General features: G+C 33.1%; 1 protein-coding gene, 3 long non-coding RNA genes and 1 pseudogene across 5 annotated transcripts; all 5 read left to right on the plus strand.

Annotated features, from left to right (window-relative positions):
- Nucleotides 1–5,230: 5,230 nt before the first annotated feature.
- Nucleotides 5,231–5,756, plus strand: LOC143631716 (uncharacterized). The gene is made up of 2 exons (XR_013153409.1): nucleotides 5,231–5,373; nucleotides 5,590–5,756. It is a non-coding gene; the product is annotated as an uncharacterized LOC143631716 (long non-coding RNA).
- Nucleotides 5,757–5,896: 140 nt separating this feature from the next.
- LOC143631702 (uncharacterized) lies at nucleotides 5,897–7,551 on the plus strand. The gene is made up of 7 exons (XM_077100380.1): nucleotides 5,897–5,992; nucleotides 6,104–6,195; nucleotides 6,315–6,374; nucleotides 6,479–6,548; nucleotides 6,978–7,066; nucleotides 7,169–7,228; nucleotides 7,342–7,551. Exons 1-7 carry the CDS (start codon nucleotides 5,929–5,931, stop codon nucleotides 7,549–7,551), a joined length of 645 nt encoding a protein of 214 aa, XP_076956495.1. The 5' UTR covers nucleotides 5,897–5,928.
- Nucleotides 7,552–7,904: 353 nt separating this feature from the next.
- LOC143631732 (uncharacterized) lies at nucleotides 7,905–8,341 on the plus strand. Its single transcript, XR_013153419.1, has 3 exons — nucleotides 7,905–7,934; nucleotides 8,037–8,096; nucleotides 8,210–8,341. It is a non-coding gene; the product is annotated as an uncharacterized LOC143631732 (long non-coding RNA).
- Nucleotides 8,342–8,440: 99 nt separating this feature from the next.
- On the plus strand, nucleotides 8,441–10,323 carry LOC143631728 (uncharacterized). 2 transcript variants are annotated; one of them, XR_013153414.1, is made up of 4 exons: nucleotides 8,703–8,802; nucleotides 8,919–9,053; nucleotides 9,574–9,732; nucleotides 9,816–10,322. It is a non-coding gene; the product is annotated as an uncharacterized LOC143631728 (long non-coding RNA). The 2 variants fall into 2 exon arrangements; XR_013153415.1 differs by lacking the exons at nucleotides 8,703–8,802; nucleotides 8,919–9,053 and adding an exon at nucleotides 8,441–8,530 and having other exon boundaries at nucleotides 9,816–10,323.
- A 2-nt stretch (nucleotides 10,324–10,325) lies between these two features.
- LOC143631703 (sulfite reductase 1 [ferredoxin], chloroplastic-like) lies at nucleotides 10,326–13,545 on the plus strand (annotated as a pseudogene).
- The last annotated feature ends 10,124 nt before the right edge of the window (nucleotides 13,546–23,669 follow it).

The following is a 23,669-nucleotide window of genomic DNA, read 5'->3' on the forward strand; positions in this document are numbered from 1 at the left end:
GGCATTGTTACAAGCATACAGGCTATTTATAAGCATAATATAGCATCTACAATCGTACTAGTATTCCTAATGGCTAACCACGTCCAAGGACAATACTTTTCCAGTTGTAATCCTTGTCTTCTTTCTTGTCTTTATCAAGTAGATGCTTATCTAGCTTCTCCTATAACAATGCTTCTCCATTGGTGACAAAAGCTCTTGTATGCCAAAATTAATGTCAAGCAATTTGTTAAATGAGTAAAAACCGTAAAAGAGGGTTTTGGATGCCAAAAAGAAAATGTAAAATGTAACAATTTCCATTTTTAAACATTTTTTATGTTCCTTTCAAAAAATAGGGGGGGGGGGATGATCGGTGACATTTTCGGGTACAGATGACACTTTTTCTACAATACGAAGAGGGTTAACTGATCTGGTAATGCCATTTTGAAAGGCTTTGTAGAGGTTCTCTTTTGTAATGGATCCAAGAATAACATTTCATTAATTCTAGTGATAATTATAATTTTTTGAGAGAGATTGGTGTGAAACAATAAGAAATCAAATAATAAATATTTTTTTAATATATATAATAAATACTTTTTTCAAACGGTAGCATTACCATTGAGAGCATGGTGGGTCCATCGGAAGCAAATCGTCGAGTGGGATCAAAACACATAACATTTTAGACAAAAAGATAATTAATGTGAAGAGTGATAGCTAAATGTCAATTTTACTCTTAAGAAAGATCATGCAGCTTTAGCCTATTAAGTACATACATGTCGTTTTGAAATATGTATCATGATGCAAATTAACTATATACAAGACGCTTCTACAATTTACTGATATGACGCTCAATGCTTCCGTGTATTGCTACAAGTATCATGGGCACAAAAACTTGTATAGTTGGGACCTACATCCATAATCAAGCAACTCTTTCTTAAGGGGTGTTTGGGAAGCCTTATTTTACCTCCTTATAACTTATTTTTAAGGCATAAGCTATATAAGTTACAAAGTTGTAACTTATACTTTATACACTCACAAAATATAACTTTCCCAAACACCTTAAATTATAAGATATAAGAAGCAAAAATAAGGAATCCCAAACAGCCCCTTACACCGTACACTCAAATATTCTATGAAATTAAGTACAACATAACTAATAAAACAGACACCAGTAGGCAAGACATGATAATATTTTATTAACTTTTCAGGGCAGTTTTGGGTTAACTTGATACAGTGAAGCAGCTTATCTGATGACGTGGTGGAGGTGGCTGTGAAGTAGCGGTCACTGCCGCCATAGTGACAGACTCTTGCATATGAAAAGTTTGAGATTTGGCATTAGGTTGTACATGAAATTTGGAAATAAGTTTACAACATAATTTTGAAAAAATAAGGTATACATAAAGCCTATATCTGAATATTTGAATAATAAACTTGATAATGTTTCGATTATATACATAGTGGCTAATTTTGTTACCGGTGTTGAGTGATAATAAGTTTATGTAAGCCTAGCTAATTGCTATTGAATTAGATAGTTTCCATTTTAATTACACAAAGTCTGTTATTATTGAGAACCATGATCTTTACAAACTTGATATTAAGAACTGTGATTATTATTATAGTTAACATAGTAATTTTATTTGGATTCAAATTGTGTGAATTTGGCACATGTTGATGCTATTGCATTATGTAATTATGAGATGGACAACATTTGGATTCTTTAGTTAGTATTTAATTATGTGAGTTTTTTTGCGTGTCAAGCACCCCTATGGTATTTTTAGATTTTATAGGTGACTGCGAATCACTAACAATTGGTTTTCAAACTAAAGTAAATCACGTATTATGAAATCAATAATCGGATAAGACCAAAACTTTATAAACAAACAATAATTTCTTCCATGTGAATTTCAAAGTGCGTAATTCGGTAATAAAATCAGACCGGAAATAATTCTAGTATAGGGGTTGAATGGTTGGTAGTTATATAACTGCCATAACTACCGGTGGCGTTGCCCTTGTTGGCATTGTTCGGTGAGCTTTAAATATTAATCTTGATCAAGTGTTTACTCGCACTTGCTAATTTGTATAGGTGTAGATTCTAACTTCTCATTTGTTCCTTTAAGTGAATCCCTAACTAATCATACTATTGCATTATACAGCAAAACCTTGAGATTTTAAATGTTATCTATTCGTATATGTACCTACAAAACGTCTTGTGTATAGAAACAAGTTTTTGTACAACGTTCGTTTCGTTCGCCAGTCATGATTGTTAAATTTCTACAAAAGCAAGATACATTTTATCAAACTAAATTCCAAAACTTTTCAAGGAATTTTTATATGAAATATGTTTATGTTACTATAAAAATAATCTGATTTTTCTATCCCAAATCACCAAAATCATTTTATTTAAGTTTATATTAATCAAAAACAACATTTTCAAGTTTTTTACCTTGTTGTGTTTTGGATTTTTGTAATTTTCTTAAAATATTACAAATTTAATGCTAAAAATACACTTATATTCAAACAAAAAGTTATGAACGCCTGGAAATTATAAAATTTGGTTTTAGTCATACTTTCCCATATTAAAAACAAAAAAAAGATTCATTCTGTTTTGACTTGTTATGACGGTAATTCTAAGTTTAACGCTCATAAGCTCGATTTTACCGTTAACAAACTAAGGTCTAAGTTTAAGTAATACAAATCCATTTTCTCACCAAGTATATATGGTCAGGTTACTGTAATATTACAAAAATTAGGGTTTTGGCCTTTGGGTTGCTCATAACATAATCTTTCACAAAAAGTAACAAAATGCTTAGTTTAGTGAATGATTGTGGTGTTTAAGCTAAGTTCTTTAATTAGGGAATCCATGTTTCAAGTTGCTAATGTTTTATGAGGTTCAATTTTCATATGTTATTAGGATTTGTAATAAACATGTTTTAAGGTAGAATCATCATTTATACAAAAATACCCACGGATATGCACTAATTTAAGGTTTGAAAGTAACATTATTTAAGGTGGGTTTTGAGCATTTTAACAACTAGGGTTTATAAATTCATGATACAATCTAAGTTTTGTTGTATAACTTACATCATAAAAAGGTTTATATATAATATGAATTTGTAATAAAGTAGCTTTAAACATGGGAATTTTAGCATGACAATGCATAAAAACTTAAAGTATAAGAAAATGATGATGATTTGAGCTTGAATCCTCCAAGAAATTGCAAGAGCTCCTCAAAGTGTTGTTTTGATTCTTAAAATCAAATGTTAAAATGACTGGTTTCTGATATACAAGAGTTGATAGGAGACAAGATTGCATGTTGTATACGAGAACCTTAACGCCCTGTTCTTGAGTTTTTTAAGGGAGAGAAAGGAAAGGAAAACTAATGATAGTTAAAAAATAAGTGTTCTTGAGTTTTTTTAGGAGGAGTTAAGAGGGATTAAACTGATGTTTTTTTTTTCCAATAAATTATCCTCTAAAAATGGGCTGATTACTAAGGATAACATAGTTATCCTTTCATTTCCTCTAATTTTCTTCCAACTCAATAACACACCTAATTAAAAAAAAAATTTCCCTTCCCTTCCCTTTCTTATCCCTGCCTCTCCTTTTCTTTTATTTCCTTGGTTAAAAAACTCAAGAACAAATATGAAGGAAATGAGATGAGGGAGGAGGAGGCCAGGGGAACATTATGATAAGAAAAAAATAGTTACTAGCATTTAAAAACAATAAATGAGAATTAGTGATACTTAATCTCAACACTTTGTAAAACACAAAATTTAGAAATTATATTTTAAGTGTTTTTATAAAAATGCTAATATAAGGGTGTGGTTTGGTTACTTTACGGAGCTTTTTATAAAATGATGCATATAGAAAACATATATTTTGGTTAGGTCATAATATATAACTTTTTATAAAAGTAAAATTCTACATGGATGGTATCTTTAAATAAATTCCCAAGTGTTACTAGGATTGTGTTATAATTTTATAAAATATACAATGAGTAGGTAAAGATTTTATAAACTTTAAAATAAGTATAAACTTACACGGATGAGTTTTTAAAGAAAAAGACAAAAATAATATTAAATGGAAGTATGTAATATTCCACTCAAATTTTAATTAAATGGATGGTAAAAACTGCTAGTGGTTTTATAATTTTATAAATTGTTAATGTACTAACTCCCATGTTATATAATTATAAAGTTGGCTTCACCACATTATTTTAATGTTGTATATATGTTTATAGCATACATACTTGACTATTTATTCAAACTTTGTATTTTTAATATCGGATGAACATAAAATATTATAATTTTTTTACTATTATTCTTGAATAGTTTAATAACCGATGTTGAGAAAACAACAGACGTGGTGATATCGATTTCTTCTTCGTTGATCGTGCATCCCTCATAATCTCTTGGAATACCAATCTATGCGAATTGAAAGCTAGGTTACTGGCAGTCTAGGTGCGTTATGTATTGTGTAGTACCTTCCAAAGGTGAATGGATACCATACCACGTTAATCCTTAGCCAAGCAATTATGCTCCTCTCAGCTGCTTGCCTAGCTATTCCATTGATGCAGACTTTAAAATAATACCTAATTCGATGTATGACATTTTTAGAAATAATTAAGAACACTTAACCTCCAAAGTATCTTATATTTACCGAGTATAGATTTAGTTGAGCGAAGTAGGATTTAAGATTACAAAGATCGAGCTGCAAAATCTGTAACTTGACCACAAAGATCAAGAATTGCCGAATAAACCGTACTTATTGCTTATTTGGATAAGGAAGGATAACAACCGAACCATTTCAGGCAAATCTGAAATCCACTGATAAAATCGTTTTAATTTAGAAAAGGCGGAAGAGAAATAATATAATTGAAATGTAATTAATAATAATAATAGTCGAAATGTATAAAAGGGGGTGTTAGGGTTATCGTTTTCTTTCTTAACAATTCGCAAATCTCTCATTCTCTCTCTCGCGCAATTCATTCTTTCGTTTTAAACGTTCTTTTTTTCTGCAATCAAACAAAACAATCGTCTTCTTCTTCTTCTTCTTATTCAACGGCGTCTTCTTCTTCAACGATGATGATGATGATGATGATGATGATGCTGATGCACATGGCGCGTACTGCTGCTGCGATTTTCTTTACGTATTTTTGTTGTTGTTTTTTGTTGTCTTTTTTGCAGGAGGAATTCAAGGGTTTCATCAACATTTACTATTTCACATCCAAGATCTTCACTTTCTTCTTCTTCCACTGTAGTAAGATTATTATTATTATTATTATTATTATTATTATTATTATTATATTATGATGATTCTTGGTGTGTTTTAATATCTTTCTTTCTTTTTCAGAAACCACTTCAAACTGGTAGTGAATTAATGCTGCTTCCTGCTCCAAAGGTATGAACTTTATTCATCTTTATTATTATTATTATTACTATTATTATTATTTAAAACAAGAACTTTCAAGATTAATTTTTAAAACAACTGTTGTCAAGATTAATGTTTCATTAATCGTACAGTTTTGAGAGCTTGAAAATAATAATGTATTCAACAGTTTTCTTGAAATCAACACTTTTCTTGAAAATAATATATTTCATTATGCCAATCATACAGGTGGTCACCGTAGAAGAAGAATCAGAAGAAGAATATGGAATGGGCTGTCTTGATTTGAACACCGCACAATCATCAGTATCGGCTGCTGCTTATATTGCTAAACTTAAGAGTGATCAAAGGCAAGATTTAATGCTGCCCGAAGATACTGCTCCAAAGGTAAATGACGACTTTATTCATCGTTTTTATAAATGTTTTTCCAATCTGCATGATATTATTTATTTGTTTGCTGATGCGCTTTCGTTACAGCCTTCATTGGTGGTCACTGAAGAAGAAAAAGAATCCGGTTTTCGTTATTCCATACACCCTTCATGGGAGGTAACTGAACAAGAGGAATCTGATATGAAGTCATCATCATCAGTATCTTCAAAATCTGCTTATGTTACTCCACCAATTCTTACAATCGAAGCTGCAAACGCTGCTTCACTTCAACATCATGGTTCCAACACATCAACGGCAGATTCTTCCTTGTTATCTGGATCATCCCAAACTCAAAAGCAGATCGAGAATCCCACAAAAGCTGTGAAAAGATCCGCTCCTATTGCATCTGTGCCAAAACGACCAAAACAAGATCCTGTGAAAACCGAAACTAAACTAAAACGAGATCCTGTAAGAATTCTCATTATTAATGTTATGTTGTGTTCTGTTCTATTATGTGGTAGACTAATTAGCATCGTCGTTGTTGTTTGTTTAACCTCCTGTTTGTTATGCTCTATTCTCTCTTTTAGGCTGCTAAACTTAAAAGTGACATAAGAGAAGATGTAAAGCTAGTGCCTACTGCTCGAAAGGTGATATATGACTTTATTCATTTTTTTAATGTTTTTTTTTCTCAAATTATATATCTGCTTGATACTTGTTTACATATATTGATGCGGTTTCATTATGCCAACAGCCTTCATGGGTGGTCGCTGCATCATCCCGAACTCAAAAGCGGATCGATGATTCTAGGAATCCCACAAAAGGTGTGAAAAGATCTGGTCGTACTGTATTTGTGACAAAGCAACCGAAACAAAGCCTTGTGAAAACTGAAACTAAACCAAAAAATGATTTTGTAAGAATTCTCATTATTATTATTAATAATTTTCTGTTATGTGGTATAATAATTAGCATCATCCTGTTGTTTGGTTAATCTTTTGTATGTTTTCTTTTAGGTTGCTAAACTTAAATGTGATAAAAGAGAAGTTGTAAAGCTGCTGCCTACTGCTCGAAAGGTGATGCCTTTTTCATTTTTTTATAAATGTTCTTTTTTTCTATAATTATAAATCCGCATGATATTTTTTACATACTGATATACTAATGTGGTTTCGTTATAACCATACAGCCTTCATGGGCGGTCGCTGGATCATCCCAAGCTCAAAAGCACATCAATGATTCTAAGAATGCCACAAAAGGTGTGAAAAGATCTGGTCCTATTTCATCTGTGACAAAGCAACCGAAACGAAGCCTTGTAAAAACTGAAGCTAAACCAAAAAAAGATTGTGTAAGAATTCTCGTTAATATTATTAAAATTATGTTCTGTTATGTGGTATAATAATTAGCATCATCCTGTTGTTTGTTTAATCTTTTGTATGTTTTCTTTTAGGTTGCTAAACTTAAATGTGATAAAAGAGAAGATGTAAAGCTGCTGCCTACTACTCGAAAGGTAATGCCTTTTTTCATATTTTTTATAAGTGTTCTTTTTTTTCTTAAATTATAAATCCGCCTGATATTTTTTACATACTGATATACTGATGTGGTTTCGTTATAACCATACAGCCTTCATGGGTAGTCGCTGCATCATCCCAAACTCAAAAGCGGATCGATGATTCTAAGAATGCCACAAAAGGTGTGAAAAGATCTGGTCCTGTTGCATCTGTGACAAAGCAACCGAAACAAAGCCTTGTGAAAACTGAAACTAAACCAAAAAAGGATTTTGTAAGAATTCTCATTATTATTATTAAAATTATGTTCTGTTATGTGGTATAATAATTAGCATCATCCTGTTGTTTGTTTAATCTTTTGTATGTTTTCTTTTAGGTTGCTAAACTTAAATGTGATAAAAGAAAAGATGTAAAGCTGCTGCCTACTGCTCGAAAGGTGATGCCTTTTTTTATATTTTTTATAAATGTTCTTTTTTTTCTTAAATTATAAATTCACATGATATTTTTTACATACTGATATACTAATGTGGTTTCGTTATAACCATACAGCCTTCATCGGTGGTCACTGGATCATCCCAAGCTCAAAAGCACATCAATGATTCTAAGAATGCCACAAAAGGTGTGAAAAGATCTGGTCCTATTTCATCTGTGACAAAGCAACCGAAACGAAGCCTTGTAAAAACTGAAGCTAAACCAAAAAAAGATTGTGTAAGAATTCTCGTTAATATTATTAAAATTATGTTCTGTTATGTGGTATAATAATTAGCATCATCCTGTTGTTTGTTTAATCTTTTGTATGTTTTCTTTTAGGTTGCTAAACTTAAATGTGATAAAAGAGAAGATGTAAAGCTGCTGCCTACTACTCGAAAGGTAATGCCTGTTTTCATATTTTTTATAAGTGTTCTTTTTTTTCTTAAATTATAAATCCGCATGATATTTTTTACATACTGATATACTGATGTGGTTTCGTTATAACCATACAGCCTTCATGGGTAGTCGCTGCATCATCCCAAACTCAAAAGCGGATCGATGATTCTAAGAATGCCACAAAAGGTGTGAAAAGATCTGGTCCTATTGCATCTGTGACAAAGCAACCGAAACAAAGCCTTGTGAAAACTGAAACTAAACCAAAAAAGGATTTTGTAAGAATTCTCATTATTATTATTAAAATTATGTTCTGTTATGTGGTATAATAATTAGCATCATCCTGTTGTTTGTTTAATCTTTTGTATGTTTTCTTTTAGGTTGCTAAACTTAAATGTGATAAAAGAAAAGATGTAAAGCTGCTGCCTACTGCTCGAAAGGTGATGCCTTTTTTTATATTTTTTATAAATGTTCTTTTTTTTCTTAAATTATAAATTCACATGATATTTTTTACATACTGATATACTAATGTGGTTTCGTTATAACCATACAGCCTTCATCGGTGGTCACTGGATCATCCCAAGCTCAAAAGCACATCAATGATTCTAAGAATGCCACAAAAGGTGTGAAAAGATCTGGTCCTATTGCATCTGTGACAAAGCCACCGAAACGAAGCCTTGTAAAAACTGAAGCTAAACCAAAAAAAGATTGTGTGAGAATTCTCGTTAATATTATTAAAATTATGTTCTGTTATGTGGTAAATAATTAGCATCATCCGGTTGTTGTTTGTTTAATCGCTTGTTTATTAATTTCTATTCTCTCTTTTAGGTTGCTCATAATGAACAATTTGAAAAGTTTCGCGAGGACGCAATCCGCCGCTTAAATGCTCTACAAAAGGAGCTTGACGCGATTACGTTTACTCCAATAAGATCATATATCACAGAAAATCAAGATCCTCCTACGGTAAGAATTCTCATTAGTGTTACTTCTGTCTTTGTGTTTTTCAATTTTGAGAGCTTGAAAATAATGTTTTTAAATTGACAGTTTTTTTTGAGAGCTTCATATTTTAAATTGACAGTTTTCTTGATCCTTGTTTATGAATATTTTTTTGTTTTGATGCTGCTTTTTGTTTCTTATGCCCTTTTCTTAGTAGGTTACAGATTCCTTGCTTTTTTGGTAGTTTGTTATCTATGTATTGCTAAGTGTCTTTTGCTTGTAGGATGTATGTTTACTATGATTACCTGTATGTAGCTTTATGAGCCAGGGGTCTCTCTGGAAGCAGCCTCTCTATTCTCTCGGATAGAGGAAAGACTTGCCTACATCCCACCCTCCCCTGACCCTACCGATAGCGTGCTATGCGGTGGGATATACAGGGCTTGATTGATTGATTGATTGATATATTTTTCATAAATTTTTTTTTCTCAATTTATATACCTGCATGATGTTTGCTTACATATTTATGCTGTTTCGTTATGCCATACAGCCTTCATCGGTGGTCGCTGCATCATCCCGAACTCAAAAGCGGATCGATGATTCTAGGAATCTCACAAAAGGTGTGAAAAGATCCGGTTGTACTGCATCTGTGGCAAAGCAACCGAAACGAAGCCTTGTAAAAACTGAAGCTAAACCAAAAAAAGATTGTGTAAGAATTCTCGTTAATAGTTAGCTTCTTGTTGTTGTTGTTTGTATAATCTCTTGTTTGTTAATTTATATTCTCTCTTTTAGGTTGCTAAACTTAAAGCGCCTGCTTCTCGGTGGAAGTTTTGATGTTTCATATATTCTGTCACACTACCTGCTTATGTGTGTCTGGAGGATTATGCTCAGGTATTCTTACACTTTTCAACATTTGTATTGAATCATTGTGTTCCTTGTTTTTGTTTTTGTATTGCGTAGAAAATGTTGGTTCTTGTGATTATTGGAGAAAATGCTGAAGCTCGCTGACATCAAGTGTATGCTAGAAGACTCCTAAAAAGTTAAGTAACGAGGCATGTTTTGTATGTTAGTTGTAATATCTTACTGCCTAAAGAAGTTCAATTATGTATTTTGTTTTGTATTTGTAGATGGGAAATTAAGAGAGTGACAAAGAAGTGTTGCAGAGACAAATGTATGCTTTAGAACCTATCAAAACACTAAAACAATCAGGTAATTTTAATATACATGTTCTCAGGGTTAGGTTTTTTCTCACATTTGCGTGGGCATCTCAATACATGATATTTACGTATACACCTGACATTAATTGTGGCTCCGACTGATTTGTGCGTCGGAGTGTCTACGGGTTTTAAGCTCGTGGACCCTCTTAACGGGTTTTCTGTGAGTGTAGTTCTAACTTTGAATGAAGAGTTGTTAACTGATGCACCTAAGATCAATGAGGCTGCTACACAACTGATAAGTTCCATGGAAGTTACCAGCAATATGACAGAGATGAAAAAGGTGCTAAATCGAGCTCGTTTATGCTTCGTACAATAACGCGTGTGGAAAAGTTTCCAATCAAATGTACCTTGTAATGGATGATCTTGCTGATCAGTTTGGTATTGGAACCCTTCGGTTGACCACCCGACAAACATTTCAGCTTCATGGAGCTCTCAAAAAGGACCCTAAAACAGTTACGAGCACCATCATCAAAAACATGGGATCTCAACAAAAACGTTCTTGCTCCTGCTGCCCCGTTTATGAAAAAAGATTACCTTTTTGCACAATAAACAACAGACAACATTGCAGCACTATTAACTCCACAATCTGGATTTTATTATGACATGTGGGTTGATGGGGAGAAATTTATGACTTCAGAACTTCCTGAAGTTGTGAAAGCCCGCAATGATAATTCACATGGGACGCATTTTCCCGACTCTGCTGAACCAATTTATGGAACTCAGTTCTTTCCAAGAAAGTTCAAGAGAGCAGTTTTTAATGTGCCTACTTTTAACTCGGTTGATCTTTTCACAAACGGCATTGGTGTGGTGGTTGTTTCTGATGAAAATGGAGAACCACAGGGTTTCAATATATACATACGTATGTCACTTCTAATAAGCATTATACATACTCGTTTAATATTGTCGGTTTGTTGTATATTTGAGTATTTATTTATGTTTTTCAGGTTGGTGGTGGGATGGGAAGGACACATAGGGTGGAAACCACTTTTCCTCGTTTGGCAGAGCTGATAGGTTATGTGCCTAAAGAGGATATTTTGTATGCAGTGAAGGCTATTGTTGTCATACAACGAGAAAATGGTAGACGAGATGATCGCAGGTACAGCAGAATGAAGTGTTTGATAGATTCATGGGGGATTGAAAAGTTTAGGTCGGTTGTTGAGCAGTATTATGGAAAGACGTTTGAACCTGCCCAAGTGGGAGTTTTAAAAGCCTTCTGGGTTGGCATGAACAAGTAAGTTTCATTACATTTTTTTTCACATAATTTGGTTCATTCTTTTAAGTTATGAGTTGATTGCTTAAACAAAGCTTATTTGTATCATTTGTTTTGTGGGCTCCGTGCTGACAGTGGTAAGGTTAAGGGAATAGCAAAGAAGACGCTACGAGAAATAGTCGAGAAGTATAACTTGAATGTACGCATCACCGCAAACCAAAATATTGTTCTTTGTGATATCCGCCCTTCGTGGAAACGCCCCATCACTGTAGCTCTAGCGCAAGGCGGTCTCTTGGTAATCACGCATCTGTCATGCATATCTTGTTTTGTTTTGTTTTGTTTTGAGGAGCACCTATTTGTGTGTGTATTTATATATATTGTTTATTTTTGTAGCCTCCTACTTATGTGGACCCCCTTAACATAACTGCAATGGCATGCCTTGCTCTGCCCTCTCGCCATAACCGAGCGAGGAATTCCCGACCTTCTTAAGCGTGTCCGAGCTGTAGTTGAGAAGGTATTTTCTTTGAGAAATGGATTTTAACATCTTGAGTTATCCATATGTGTGTGTGTGTGCGCATATCTAATCACAAAGTTACAAATAATAGATGACAAAACTACCTTCAAATAATATTAAATATATAAAATAAATATCATGATTAGTTGTTAGGTGTTCTTAAAGTTTTTAAATTGTTTTGTAATATTAGGTTGGTCTCCCATATAATGAATCCATAGTAGTTAAGACTCACAGGTTGCCCTAATGGCTGTGCTCGACCCTACACGGCTGAACTTGGATTAGTTGGTGATGGTCCCAATAGCTATCAGGTATGTTCTTAGGGTTAGGTTTTTGCTCACATTTGTGCGGGCATCTCAGTACATGTTATTGACATATACATATGACATTAATGGTGGCCCCGACCGACTTGTGTGTCGGACTGTCTACGGGTTTTAAGCTCGTGGACCCTCTTAACTGGTTTTCCGTGATTGTAGTTCTAACTTTGGCATGGTAGAGATGAAACCAGGGTACACCACCACCGAGACACACCTGTACCAAAGGAGTCTCCTACATTGTAAGTCACTGGCTATAGCCGCTCTAAAATTTGTCTTAAGAAATGCAAATGTGTTGATTTTGTATTGTGAGCACACTACATAAGTACAAATAAAACTAATATTAAAATCTGATCTTTATACCTTTTTTTAATATAAATTAGATGCAAAATCACTTTCCTTTATATGATTATAAATTTTATTTCCCATTAAAATGAGTTATATTTCCATTATATGTGTAAAGTCAATAGCATAAGTTTGATATGATATTGCAGTGATATACTTATAAATGTTTTGTATATGTATTTTATAGTTCCAATATGCATGAGGAAGATTGAAGAAGCAGCTCTCGGCCATGGGAAAAGTCGTTTCAAACAAGAAAGCATATTGTCACCGTGTTATATTCTGAACTCTCGTGTGGCGGCTCCACAACCTACTGAAACATTAAATCAGGTAACTTTAGGTTAAAGATTATTAATATATATTTTTTGGCATATGGATCCTCTTTTTGCTTATAAACACCTTACTGTATTGTGCATCATAATGGTGTACCGGAGCTAGAGCCGGTGTGTGAGTTTAAAGCTGCAGTAAAATTTTATGAGAATTAGGCTGCGAGGCTTTCATTTACTAAAAATTATCCATCTTCTAAAAGTTTAGAAAAGCCTTTTTTTCTTTGTGATTATAATGTTTAGGCATAAACTTTAGAACAGGGTAATAAAGATGCAATATGTCATGATAAGGTGGTACCAAATAAATAAATTGACCAAAAAAAAGACGTTTTATACATTTTATACTTTTGTTCTTATAAATAGTAGCAGTAATGAACTCAGGATAGCACATATGTGTGCACTGTTGCATTGGTAGATTTGGGCAGTAACCACTTTTTAAGATTTATATACTCATGTTTATTGTATGTTCTTCTTGCAGTTGGACACAACTTAAAGCAGCTTGGAATGATGGTTGCAAAGTTAGCTCCCATGGTTGTGCTTCGAACCAAGTGTGGATTTCGAACAAAGTTAGTCTTTATGATACGGCAACAGTGAGCATGTGTTGAGGTTTTAGTTTTTTTTTTGGTATTACTTTACTCTAATTGATATTAACCATATGAATAACAAACTACAAGATGCTTATTTGCAGGTGTAACAAGTACCCATCAATGGCTATTCCAACATCTAGTAAATCAGCTAAAAAAAGGGAGTGGGATTTTAGTTTTTTTCCTTTTTTTTCCGCAGGTGGGCCAGATCTCTACATGTTCCTTTTTTGGGGGCTAACACTGTGATCTATACCTACCTAGAAACCGTTACGAGTCTATCTGATAGCCAAACAACATAGTATACCGGTGTTTTGTTGGTTTTATTCTAAATAAATAATACACCAAGTATTAGGGGAAGCATGATGAGAGAATTCCTCCTTCGTGAGAGAGCTCTATCTAACCATTGGTTTAAGTGTAGATATTTTTCTAGGGTTTAGGGTTTAATTTTTAGAGTTTAGGGTCTAGTTTAGTTTTAGAGTTTAGGGTCTAGTTTAGTTTTTAAGGGTTAGGGTTTAGTTTTAAGGTTTAGGGTTTGGGGTTTAGCTTTTAGGGTTTAGTAATGGTTAGATAGAGTTCTCGCGAGTTCTCTCACGAAGGGGGGCTCTCTCATGATCCTTCCCCTTAATAATAACAATAGTAATAATAATAATTATAATAATAATAATAATAATAATAACCTATGGTGGGTTTCAATAAAGGGAAATAAATAAACAATGATGCACTCTTCATAATGTTTGAACCAGAACACTTTGATGCTTGTTTGTGCTTGAAAGCTTGGCTAGTACGGATTTCATCGGGGATGGTCGGTCGCAGTGATTTGTAGAGTGTAGGTGCCTAGACGTGTTTACACGTCGAACGCACCACTGGTCGGGAGCTGTTGCCGCTCTCCTGATGAGTCCATGGTAGGACGAAACCAGCCACATTTATCTTAAGTGAGACGGAATGTGGAAGGAAACATGTCTGGATTTGCTGTCAATTACAACTACCCTAATAGTTAGCGTGTAAACTATAGTCATTTGCTATCTACTGGAAATTCTAAACCCTTTTGTTTTGCTTACAAATGTTTTTTCCTGTTATTAGAAATGGCCTTGGGAAAAGGGAAAACTTTTCTTGTTGCATCTCAGCTTCGTCTGCTCAAGTTGGCTGAAAGACACGATGTTGGCTACACGATGTTGGCTACTGATGTTGATGATTATTAGTCTATAAATGGGTCGATTCAGTTCTTTTTCTCTCTCTCAAATTGGTCAAAATAAAAGAACATAGAAAGGGAAAATATGTCAAAACAGGTTGAAAATCACCTGAGATATTATTAGTCTATTAAACCTTTCTATTATTTAGATTCATACCGTAATAGTCAGATCATAATTAACGCAGCATTTGTTGTATAAATATTTAAAAACTGTACAAAAACGTGTTTTCTGGTAGACCCAATCTGCACTAAATTTAACCCTTTACTGGTCCTACGCATTTGCCATCTTTTACTAAATTCCTTACTCATTATCTGCAATGGAGAGATACAACAGAGAGAGGTCGGCTGATTGGGGTTCTGATAAAGACGACAGAAACAAAGGGTGGTACAATGAGAAGACCGGTTTTGCGGTCAAAGTTTATCACTGCCACAGCCTCTGCTGCCAGTCGTTAAATGCAAACAGAAGAGATGAAGATACGTTACTTTCTCAAGAAGATGCAAAGAGAAGGCGTGAAGAAGAAATCCGAGACAGGAAATGAGAAGTCCGAGAAGCATTTTCAAATAAGGTATATTTATTTTCCCACTTATTATTAACGGGTGTAAACGAGCCAAGCCATAGCTCGACTATAGGCTCAAACCCGGCTTGTTTAACTTACAGCAAGCTGGGCTCGTTTCAAGCTCTGTTTATGGAGCTTAATCTCAGCTCGTTTACTATTTATTTATTAATTTATCTAAATTTGTAATTATTTTCATATATTTATTAACTACAATTTTATATATAACAAAATATATATTATTTAGTTATTTCTATTATAATTCTGTTCATAAAAATTATTATTATACAAATATATATTGAATATATTAAATAACTAGTAGAAACCCGCACGATGCGGCCGAGACAGTTTACCATTCGATACTGGTTTTCTGTCAGTTTAGCAATTCTCTCGTTGATATATAAGTACTTCTTTTCGTTTTTTGTTAGTAGCATTTTTGTGATCTATCTATGCCTTACATATCTCAATTAAATAATAGATATAATAATTCAAAAATAAAAAATTCCGAACAAACGAATACGTAAAAAATATCAGCTGATGATTACAAAAATAGCCAGGCAAATATTTTTAACGAGTTTCATTTGGCTTGTCAAACTAAAAATGGTGCACATTAACCTATTAGATGAACACCTATGACACCGGTTCATTCACGAGTACCATGTAACAAAAGTGTTTTTAGAGAAACACCTAGATATTTGATATCCTCGCTTTTGCTAATTCGTGTCTACATTGCTAATTCGTGTCTACGTTTATGTTTGTTCATTCATCTTCATTTTTTATTTTAAGTAATATATAAAAACTGAATCGAAATAACCGAATCCCATTTTATTTCATTATAATTGTTTGACTTTTAAAACCCAATACTGAATTGCATTAGGACTGTTTGACTTTTAAAAGTCAAAACTGATCAAATTTAAATGCATATTGACGGTATGACTTAAAAAGTTCAAAGGTGATCATATTAATACGCGTATTGACAGTTTGACTTATAAAAGTCAAAGATGAACATATTTTATTGCGTTTTTTTACGGGCACAGGTATTCTTTTGGCTAACTCTGCCATGTATATGTCACAAAGTGCAGGGGCAATTAAAGTCATACTATTTTTTGCAAATGCATTTAATATTCCCCTTCTTTTTCCGGTTTGACTTTTGCTGACTCAATGATTCTGCAGAACTTTGAAGATTACAACACTTGGCTTGCTGCCGAACATGGTGTGTTTTTAAGACAAGAAATGGTCTCGAAACTTGACTGTTAATATACATATGGACTGGATCGAGGGCGTTAAGGGTACGTGCATGCTTATGTTTGTTTATGGTCAAATGCGTAACTGGTCAATTGGGCCAGTTTTACCTGCTGAAGTTTCTTGAAATCTGTCAACTTGTTCTTAAAAGTTGATGCTAGCTGCAGCATGATTTTTAGTACTTCACTGAACGAACTCCACGATCTTACTATGAGCTTCACGAGACATCAATCATTTGGAATTACAAGTATTTTGGTTTGTACCCAACTGGACATTTCATATTTTTAATGTTTATGTAACCACATTTAATTATTTTTTCGTTCTTTTGTTTGTTTTTTAATAAAGGATTTCAGTTTGGGAGACTTTAAACAAAGGGCATGTTGCAGCATTTGTTTACCGGGCCCATATCAAACGCTAGTCCAAGGTGGGCGGTTTGACCACCTCCTTCCGAAGGTAATATCAGTTGACTTTTTACAAAGATTAAAAATGCTGACGTTTAGTAATTTAGGAGTCTAATGCTGAATCATGGGCACTTTGGTCTTTTTGATTTAAACAAAAAGTAAAACACCATCATCTCAAAATGTAAATTTGTCGGTTTTTCACGAGACAAAATGGTTTCCATTTTCTTGCAATTTTGATGATCGAGGGTGAATTCAGTATATGCTTTTGTATATAAGGGTCCAAAGGATTAGACTTTAAAGGGAAACGGATCAAAAGAACTAAAGATAACTTTGGGAAAAAAAAAACCTTTTTAACTGAAGAACCTTTTGATGATCAGGTGGATTCGGTTTGGTTAATGTTTGATATTAACCAAGAGATAACATTGTTGACCCATACTTGACCTGCTTGCATATTTTAACCGTGTGCATATTATTATTTCTGGATGCAGACGTGTGTTTTGAGCCGGAGCTTCCTTCTAACAGCAACCCGACCCATATAAGCAAAATTTCTAAAGAAATTTCGTTTTTTAAGATTCACATGTTATTATTGGCCATTAGGTACTTTTACAATTTTTCGATAACTTCTCTTTTGTGTTTTTACTTTTGAAGTGATTTTTTATTAATATTATTGGCCATCAAGTAATTATATATTTTTAGGGTAAAGGTTTGCGGTAATGCTTCGTTTTTAGTCATCGATAGTATAATACATGCTGTACAAGTCTCTTCATTAGATTAAAAACAATTGATAAGCTAACGGAAGACGAGTTGGACATGATTTTGATAGTTAATTTATAGTTAACTTACTAAATTGTGTGTTCAACTCATAAACAAAATGCCAACATTACCATCGATCGGCATTCTCTATATTTAATTATTTATTTTTTAGCCCTTCTGAGAATTTGATTTACTGTCTAGAAAAAAAATCAAATACATACATAATGTAATCGTCAACATGATAACTAAATCCTACCGAATTGAGGGAAAGAATTGCACTTTAAATTCGTATTACCAAAAGTTAACTATACCGACCATAAAAATGGGTCACTTTAACAAACCAACCTTGTCCGCGTGGGCTCTTTTACTTGTATTAATGATCTCTGTTGCAACTTTATTTTAGAATTTGATGTAGAAAACATTATACCAAGTCGGGTTTTGTCATATTGGGTCATGTAGAAATACTAGTTTGATCCTCCCGTGTTACGGGAGTTTATTTAAGTTTTTGTTTTTAATCGTTTAGCAATTTTATGATGATTTATTATATTTTAAACGTAGTTTTGTTTTAATTTAAGGGATTTTTACATATATCTTCTCCTTAAGCCTTTCAAGTTTCAATCACATATTTCCCGATGTTAAAATATAAATGCATATTTCCCCTTATAACATGTAATTACCCTTCTACCCTTTTTATTTTATAATACTCATGCTTCCATTCAGGGCACACTTAAGAGTTAAAAGATAGTATCTGTGTCTTTATGAATTAACAGTAAAAAAAATAAAAAAGAAGCCTTCTTTACGACCTAAATGGTTCCATAACCAATAAATCAAAATCAAGGTTTTTGTTCATTCTAATCCTCATGGCGGACAATGCCGAAAGAAGGCTTCTAGAAGATCAACTGGAGTTTAGCTCATTAGATGAATTATCTTTTTGATCCAGAGTGTTGTTGGTTGCTCTTATTTTTTTAATTGCCAACTGTTACTTAGGTCATTAGTTATTTATTATTGTAAATGTTCCAGGTTAGAAATATTATAACCTATAAACTATGTTAAAAATACCTTCTTATATTTGCTAACAATTAAAAAAACTGACTCCAACTGAATTTATTAGCTTTGATTTGTTTATCTTAACAACGACTCGTTTTGGTTTAAGTTGGGAGATATGTAATTGATGCTATTAGGAAGGGGATATATGTAAGTAGTTGTTTAATTAGTTCATTAAGGGTAAAATAGTTAATTTTAATAAAATAGATAGATATGTAATATATGTGGTTTAGAAAGGGGATATATGTAATTGATGTTTAAGGGTTAGGCAAATATATAATAAGGGAATATATATAAATGCCCCTTAATTTAATGCATATATATTAGTTTGTTACACTCATTATATTTTTTAGCGTTTGGGTTTTTTCAATTGAATTGTGTAGGTTTTTTTAGTTTTTTAACTAACAAACATAAACGAACAATTGATGTAGTTGACGATGGTGAGTAGTATCGGAAGTTAACCAATGAAGGAGATGATAGGCTAGCAACGGAGAACATTTAAAGGAGATAAATTAAATTAGGGTTTGATGATAAAAAGTGTTTTAACAATAAATGCGATATTATAACCCCATTTGAAGGCTATTAGGGTTTGGTAAAACCCATAACCCACGAAAATTATTCTTTGATAATTAAGAGGTTATTTCACAAATAAATGAGATGTTATAACCAGTTTAAGGGTTATCCGGGTTTGGTGAGACCCATTACCCGCGAAAATTATTGTTTGATTATGAAAAAGTTTCATAAATAAATGGGATGTTATAACCCATTTAAAGACTATCCGAGTTTCGCGAGACTCGTACTTGCGAATTCGGGTTAAATGCATGAGAAACCTCCATTTAAATGCATAAGGTCTTTTTGTGTCCTATTTCGTTAAAAACATTTTTGAAAAGGCTATAGCGCCTTTAGGGCAGGATCTTACCATGAAGTCTTATTTATTTAATTAGGGGTGTGCAAGAAACCGAAAAAACCAATCCGGAACCGAAAAACCGAATCGAAACAAAAATCGACGGTTCGGTTTTTGTTTTGCATATAATAAAAATCGAAAAAACCGAACCGAAACAAAAATGGACGGTTCGGTTTTGGTTTTGCATATAATAAAAACCGAAAAAACCGAACCGAAACAAAAATGGACGGTTCGGTTTTGGTTTTGCATATAATAAAAACCGAAAAAACCGAACCGAATTCCTAAATATTTGTTATTTTATATTTTATATTTAGTAATATATAAGAATTTAACAAACATGTAACTCAAATATTTTTGCTAAAATGTTTAATAATATATTATTATACGATTAACAAAATTATTTACACCTAAATTAATTATTTTTTTGAAAACTTTTTTTGACCTAAAATTTTCAAGATCAAATGGCAAAAACCGAAACCGAACCGAAACCAGAATGAAAACCGAAAAACCAAAACCGAAACCGAAACCGAACGGTTTCAAATACTCCAAAAACCGAAGTTTTGGTTTTTGGTTCGGTTTTAACAAAAAAACAGCACTGAACCGCACCACACACACCCCTATATTTAATAATATTTCCATTTAAACGTCCAACTCAAATGATTGATCTCACATGTTTAACTTTTCTTTAGTGATGAACTAGGTTAGAACCCGTGTGATACACAGATGATTAATAATAAATACAATAAAAAAGTTGAATTTAATAATATACATAATAACATACCTTATGAATTACATAAAACAAACAAACATGTAAATGAGTAGCGTTCGTTCATCTATGTTCATGAACGCACAGAAATGTTTATGCTTGTTCGTTCATGTTCATAAACTGATCGAAATAACTGAATCCCATTTTATTTTATTATAATTGTTTTGACTTTTAAAACCAAATACTGAATTGCATTATAACTACTTAACTTTTAATATATTATAAAGTAATATATCCTTCTCCCTCGTCACCTACGATCAACAATTCAAGCCGAAAACATCATGAAATTAATATCACTAAATCGTTAAGTGATTAAAAACGCGTTAAATAATCATCTATTCATGGAATATGACAACCAATTGACACCATAATCAATCGCTAACAAATCCGCGGACCGATTGATCTTGTATCACTGTTTATACGCGTCGATAATTCTATTAACTCCTCATACACCATCTCTGCATCAGTCCGAATCAAAATTCTAAATCAATTTCAACATACAAGTTGTCCAAGATCAATTTTGTTTCCGGGTTTCAAGCTGCAAACCGTAACTCTCGTTCACCCTCAATTCATAACCAAATCAAGGAAGTGTTTTGTGCTTCTAGGCCGGACTTAGTAGAGGACCGAAAGCCCTTCAATTGTCAATTTCAATTGACAAAGGGCGGATGGTGATCAATTGGGATTGAATTGAAACTTAGGCTTTAATAGGATTGGGATCGATTTGTAAACATGTATAATAATTTTCTTGCGGGTATCAGTTCGTTAATCTGCAGATTATGGAGCAGATTACCATGGTGAGTCACTTACATGTTAACATTTGTACCGGCCAGGAGTTTCGAACCCTGGGCGACCTATTTTTGGGTTATTTTTATTTTCCATCCTTTTTACGTATTTCCTTTTATTTATTTATTTATTATTATTATTATTATTATTATTTGTTGTAAATAATCGATATGGTTTTCATTCGTTTAACGAACTGATACCCAAACGTGTTTACAGGTTGACCCAAACCCTTTAGACTAAACCCAAACCCGCAAATTTCGTGTTAGGTTTGTTTCATTTCCGAAATTCACACCCCTAGACCCGACCCTTTTTGCCACCTCTTGAGATATGTTTTGCTCATTTGAATAAGTCATGTATCTGTTTTTTACATAATTAGCAGGAAACTTCACTGGGCGCAGAACCGAGAAACATAAAAGGGCAAACCTTAATGAATGGAAACAAGAGTAGACAGCCTACTCGCGTTCAGTTTCTAGACCCGACAAGATTAAGTGATTCTAAAACTACCAAAACATCTACAAGTTTTTCCGTGGATGAATTTGGGCTCGTTGATTATGCAAATTTAGCATCTACATCTGGACCAACCGAGGTTAGACTTGATGCAAATGACTTATTTAAATTTTACTTTGTTTAATACGGATAAAATCATGAAACTGTAACAGGTTTTGAATTGTTTTAATCAAGTCACTCATACTTTTTTCTAACCATAAAACCACTCGATTTTTAATATTGTTCCATTGTTAAAACTAAATGACCTTGATGGAACAATTATAAAGTGAGGTTATTATTTAGTGACTTTTGTTCTTTACAGTTACCTGCTACTTCAAGTTAAAACATGAAATGTATAATCATTACATAGTAACTAGTTTCGTATATGTTCCATTTAACATTTATAAAAAAATTCACAACAGTGAAACAATATTCAAACTTGAGTTAGAAAAAAGTTTTGAGTGACTTGAATGGAATAGTGAAGAAATTTGGTTACTATTAGGTGAAATATTCATCGTTAGCTGCAGTAAAATAGCGTTTGGTTACTAAAGTAAAGGTTTTAAATGTGTAGGTGATTGATCATGCAAGAAATCCGTTGGCAGCATCATCATCATCGACATTAGTAGAATTAACAACCCGTCTTGATTTCTTCAAGGAAAGGCGTTCTCAGCTCATGGAACAACTTCACAATTTAGACTTAAGCTACGCAACCTCGTCACAAGATTTTGCATATAAACAACAACCTGACCGGAAGATCCCTAAAAGAAGTTAACCCTATTTGTATATCCTCCGTTTCTTCTCTTTTCATGATTCTTTTGTCATTTGGTGTCAAAAATAAAAACACCAATTTGTTATTTTGTGTACCCCCAAGAATCCTTGATTAATTGTATTATATATATGTTTTGATATGTGTTAAAGCAAATCCTATCCGGATCGATTATTGGGATGAGATCCACTCTAGTGGGTGGGTTTATGGGTGATATTTGAGAGAGATTAAAACACACAGTTAAGAGTGTTTGCTTATTGATACGAATAATAATCCTGGCATTGTTACAAGCATACAGGCTATTTATAAGCATAATATAGCATCTACAATCGTACTAGTATTCCTAATGGCTAACCACGTCCAAGGACAATACTTTTCCAGTTGTAATCCTTGTCTTCTTTCTTGTCTTTATCAAGTAGATGCTTATCTAGCTTCTCCTATAACAATGCTTCTCCATTGGCGACAAAAGCTCTTGTATGCCAAAATTAATGTCGAGCAATTTGTTAAATGAGTAAAAACCGTAAAAGAGGGTTTTGGATGCCAAAAAGAAAATGTAAAATGTAACAATTTCCATTTTTAAACATTTTTTATGTTCCTTTCAAAAAATAGGGGGGGGGGGGGATGATCGGTGACATTTTCGGGTACAGATGACACTTTTTCTACAATACGAAGAGGGTTAACTGATCTGGTAATGCCATTTTGAAAGGCTTTGTAGAGGTTCTCTTTTGTAATGGATCCAAGAATAACATTTCATTAATTCTAGTGATAATTATAATTTTTTGAGAGAGATTGGTGTGAAACAATAAGAAATCAAATAATAAATATTTTTTTAATATATATAATAAATACTTTTTTCAAACGGTAGCATTACCATTGAGAGCATGGTGGGTCCATCGGAAGCAAATCGTCGAGTGGGATCAAAACACATAACATTTTAGACAAAAAGATAATTAATGTGAAGAGTGATAGCTAAATGTCAATTTTACTCTTAAGAAAGATCATGCAGCTTTAGCCTATTAAGTACATACATGTCGTTTTGAAATATGTATCATGATGCAAATTAACTATATACAAGACGCTTCTACAATTTACTGATATGACGCTCAATGCTTCCGTGTATTGCTACAAGTATCATGGGCACAAAAACTTGTATAGTTGGGACCTACATCCATAATCAAGCAACTCTTTCTTAAGGGGTGTTTGGGAAGCCTTATTTTACCTCCTTATAACTTATTTTTAAGGCATAAGCTATAT

Source organism: Bidens hawaiensis, unplaced genomic scaffold (assembly GCF_021521415.1).
Source record: "Bidens hawaiensis isolate Kalapana, Puna unplaced genomic scaffold, B.hawaiensis_p1.1 tig00006250_1, whole genome shotgun sequence".
Classification (NCBI taxonomy): domain Eukaryota; kingdom Viridiplantae; phylum Streptophyta; class Magnoliopsida; order Asterales; family Asteraceae; genus Bidens; species Bidens hawaiensis.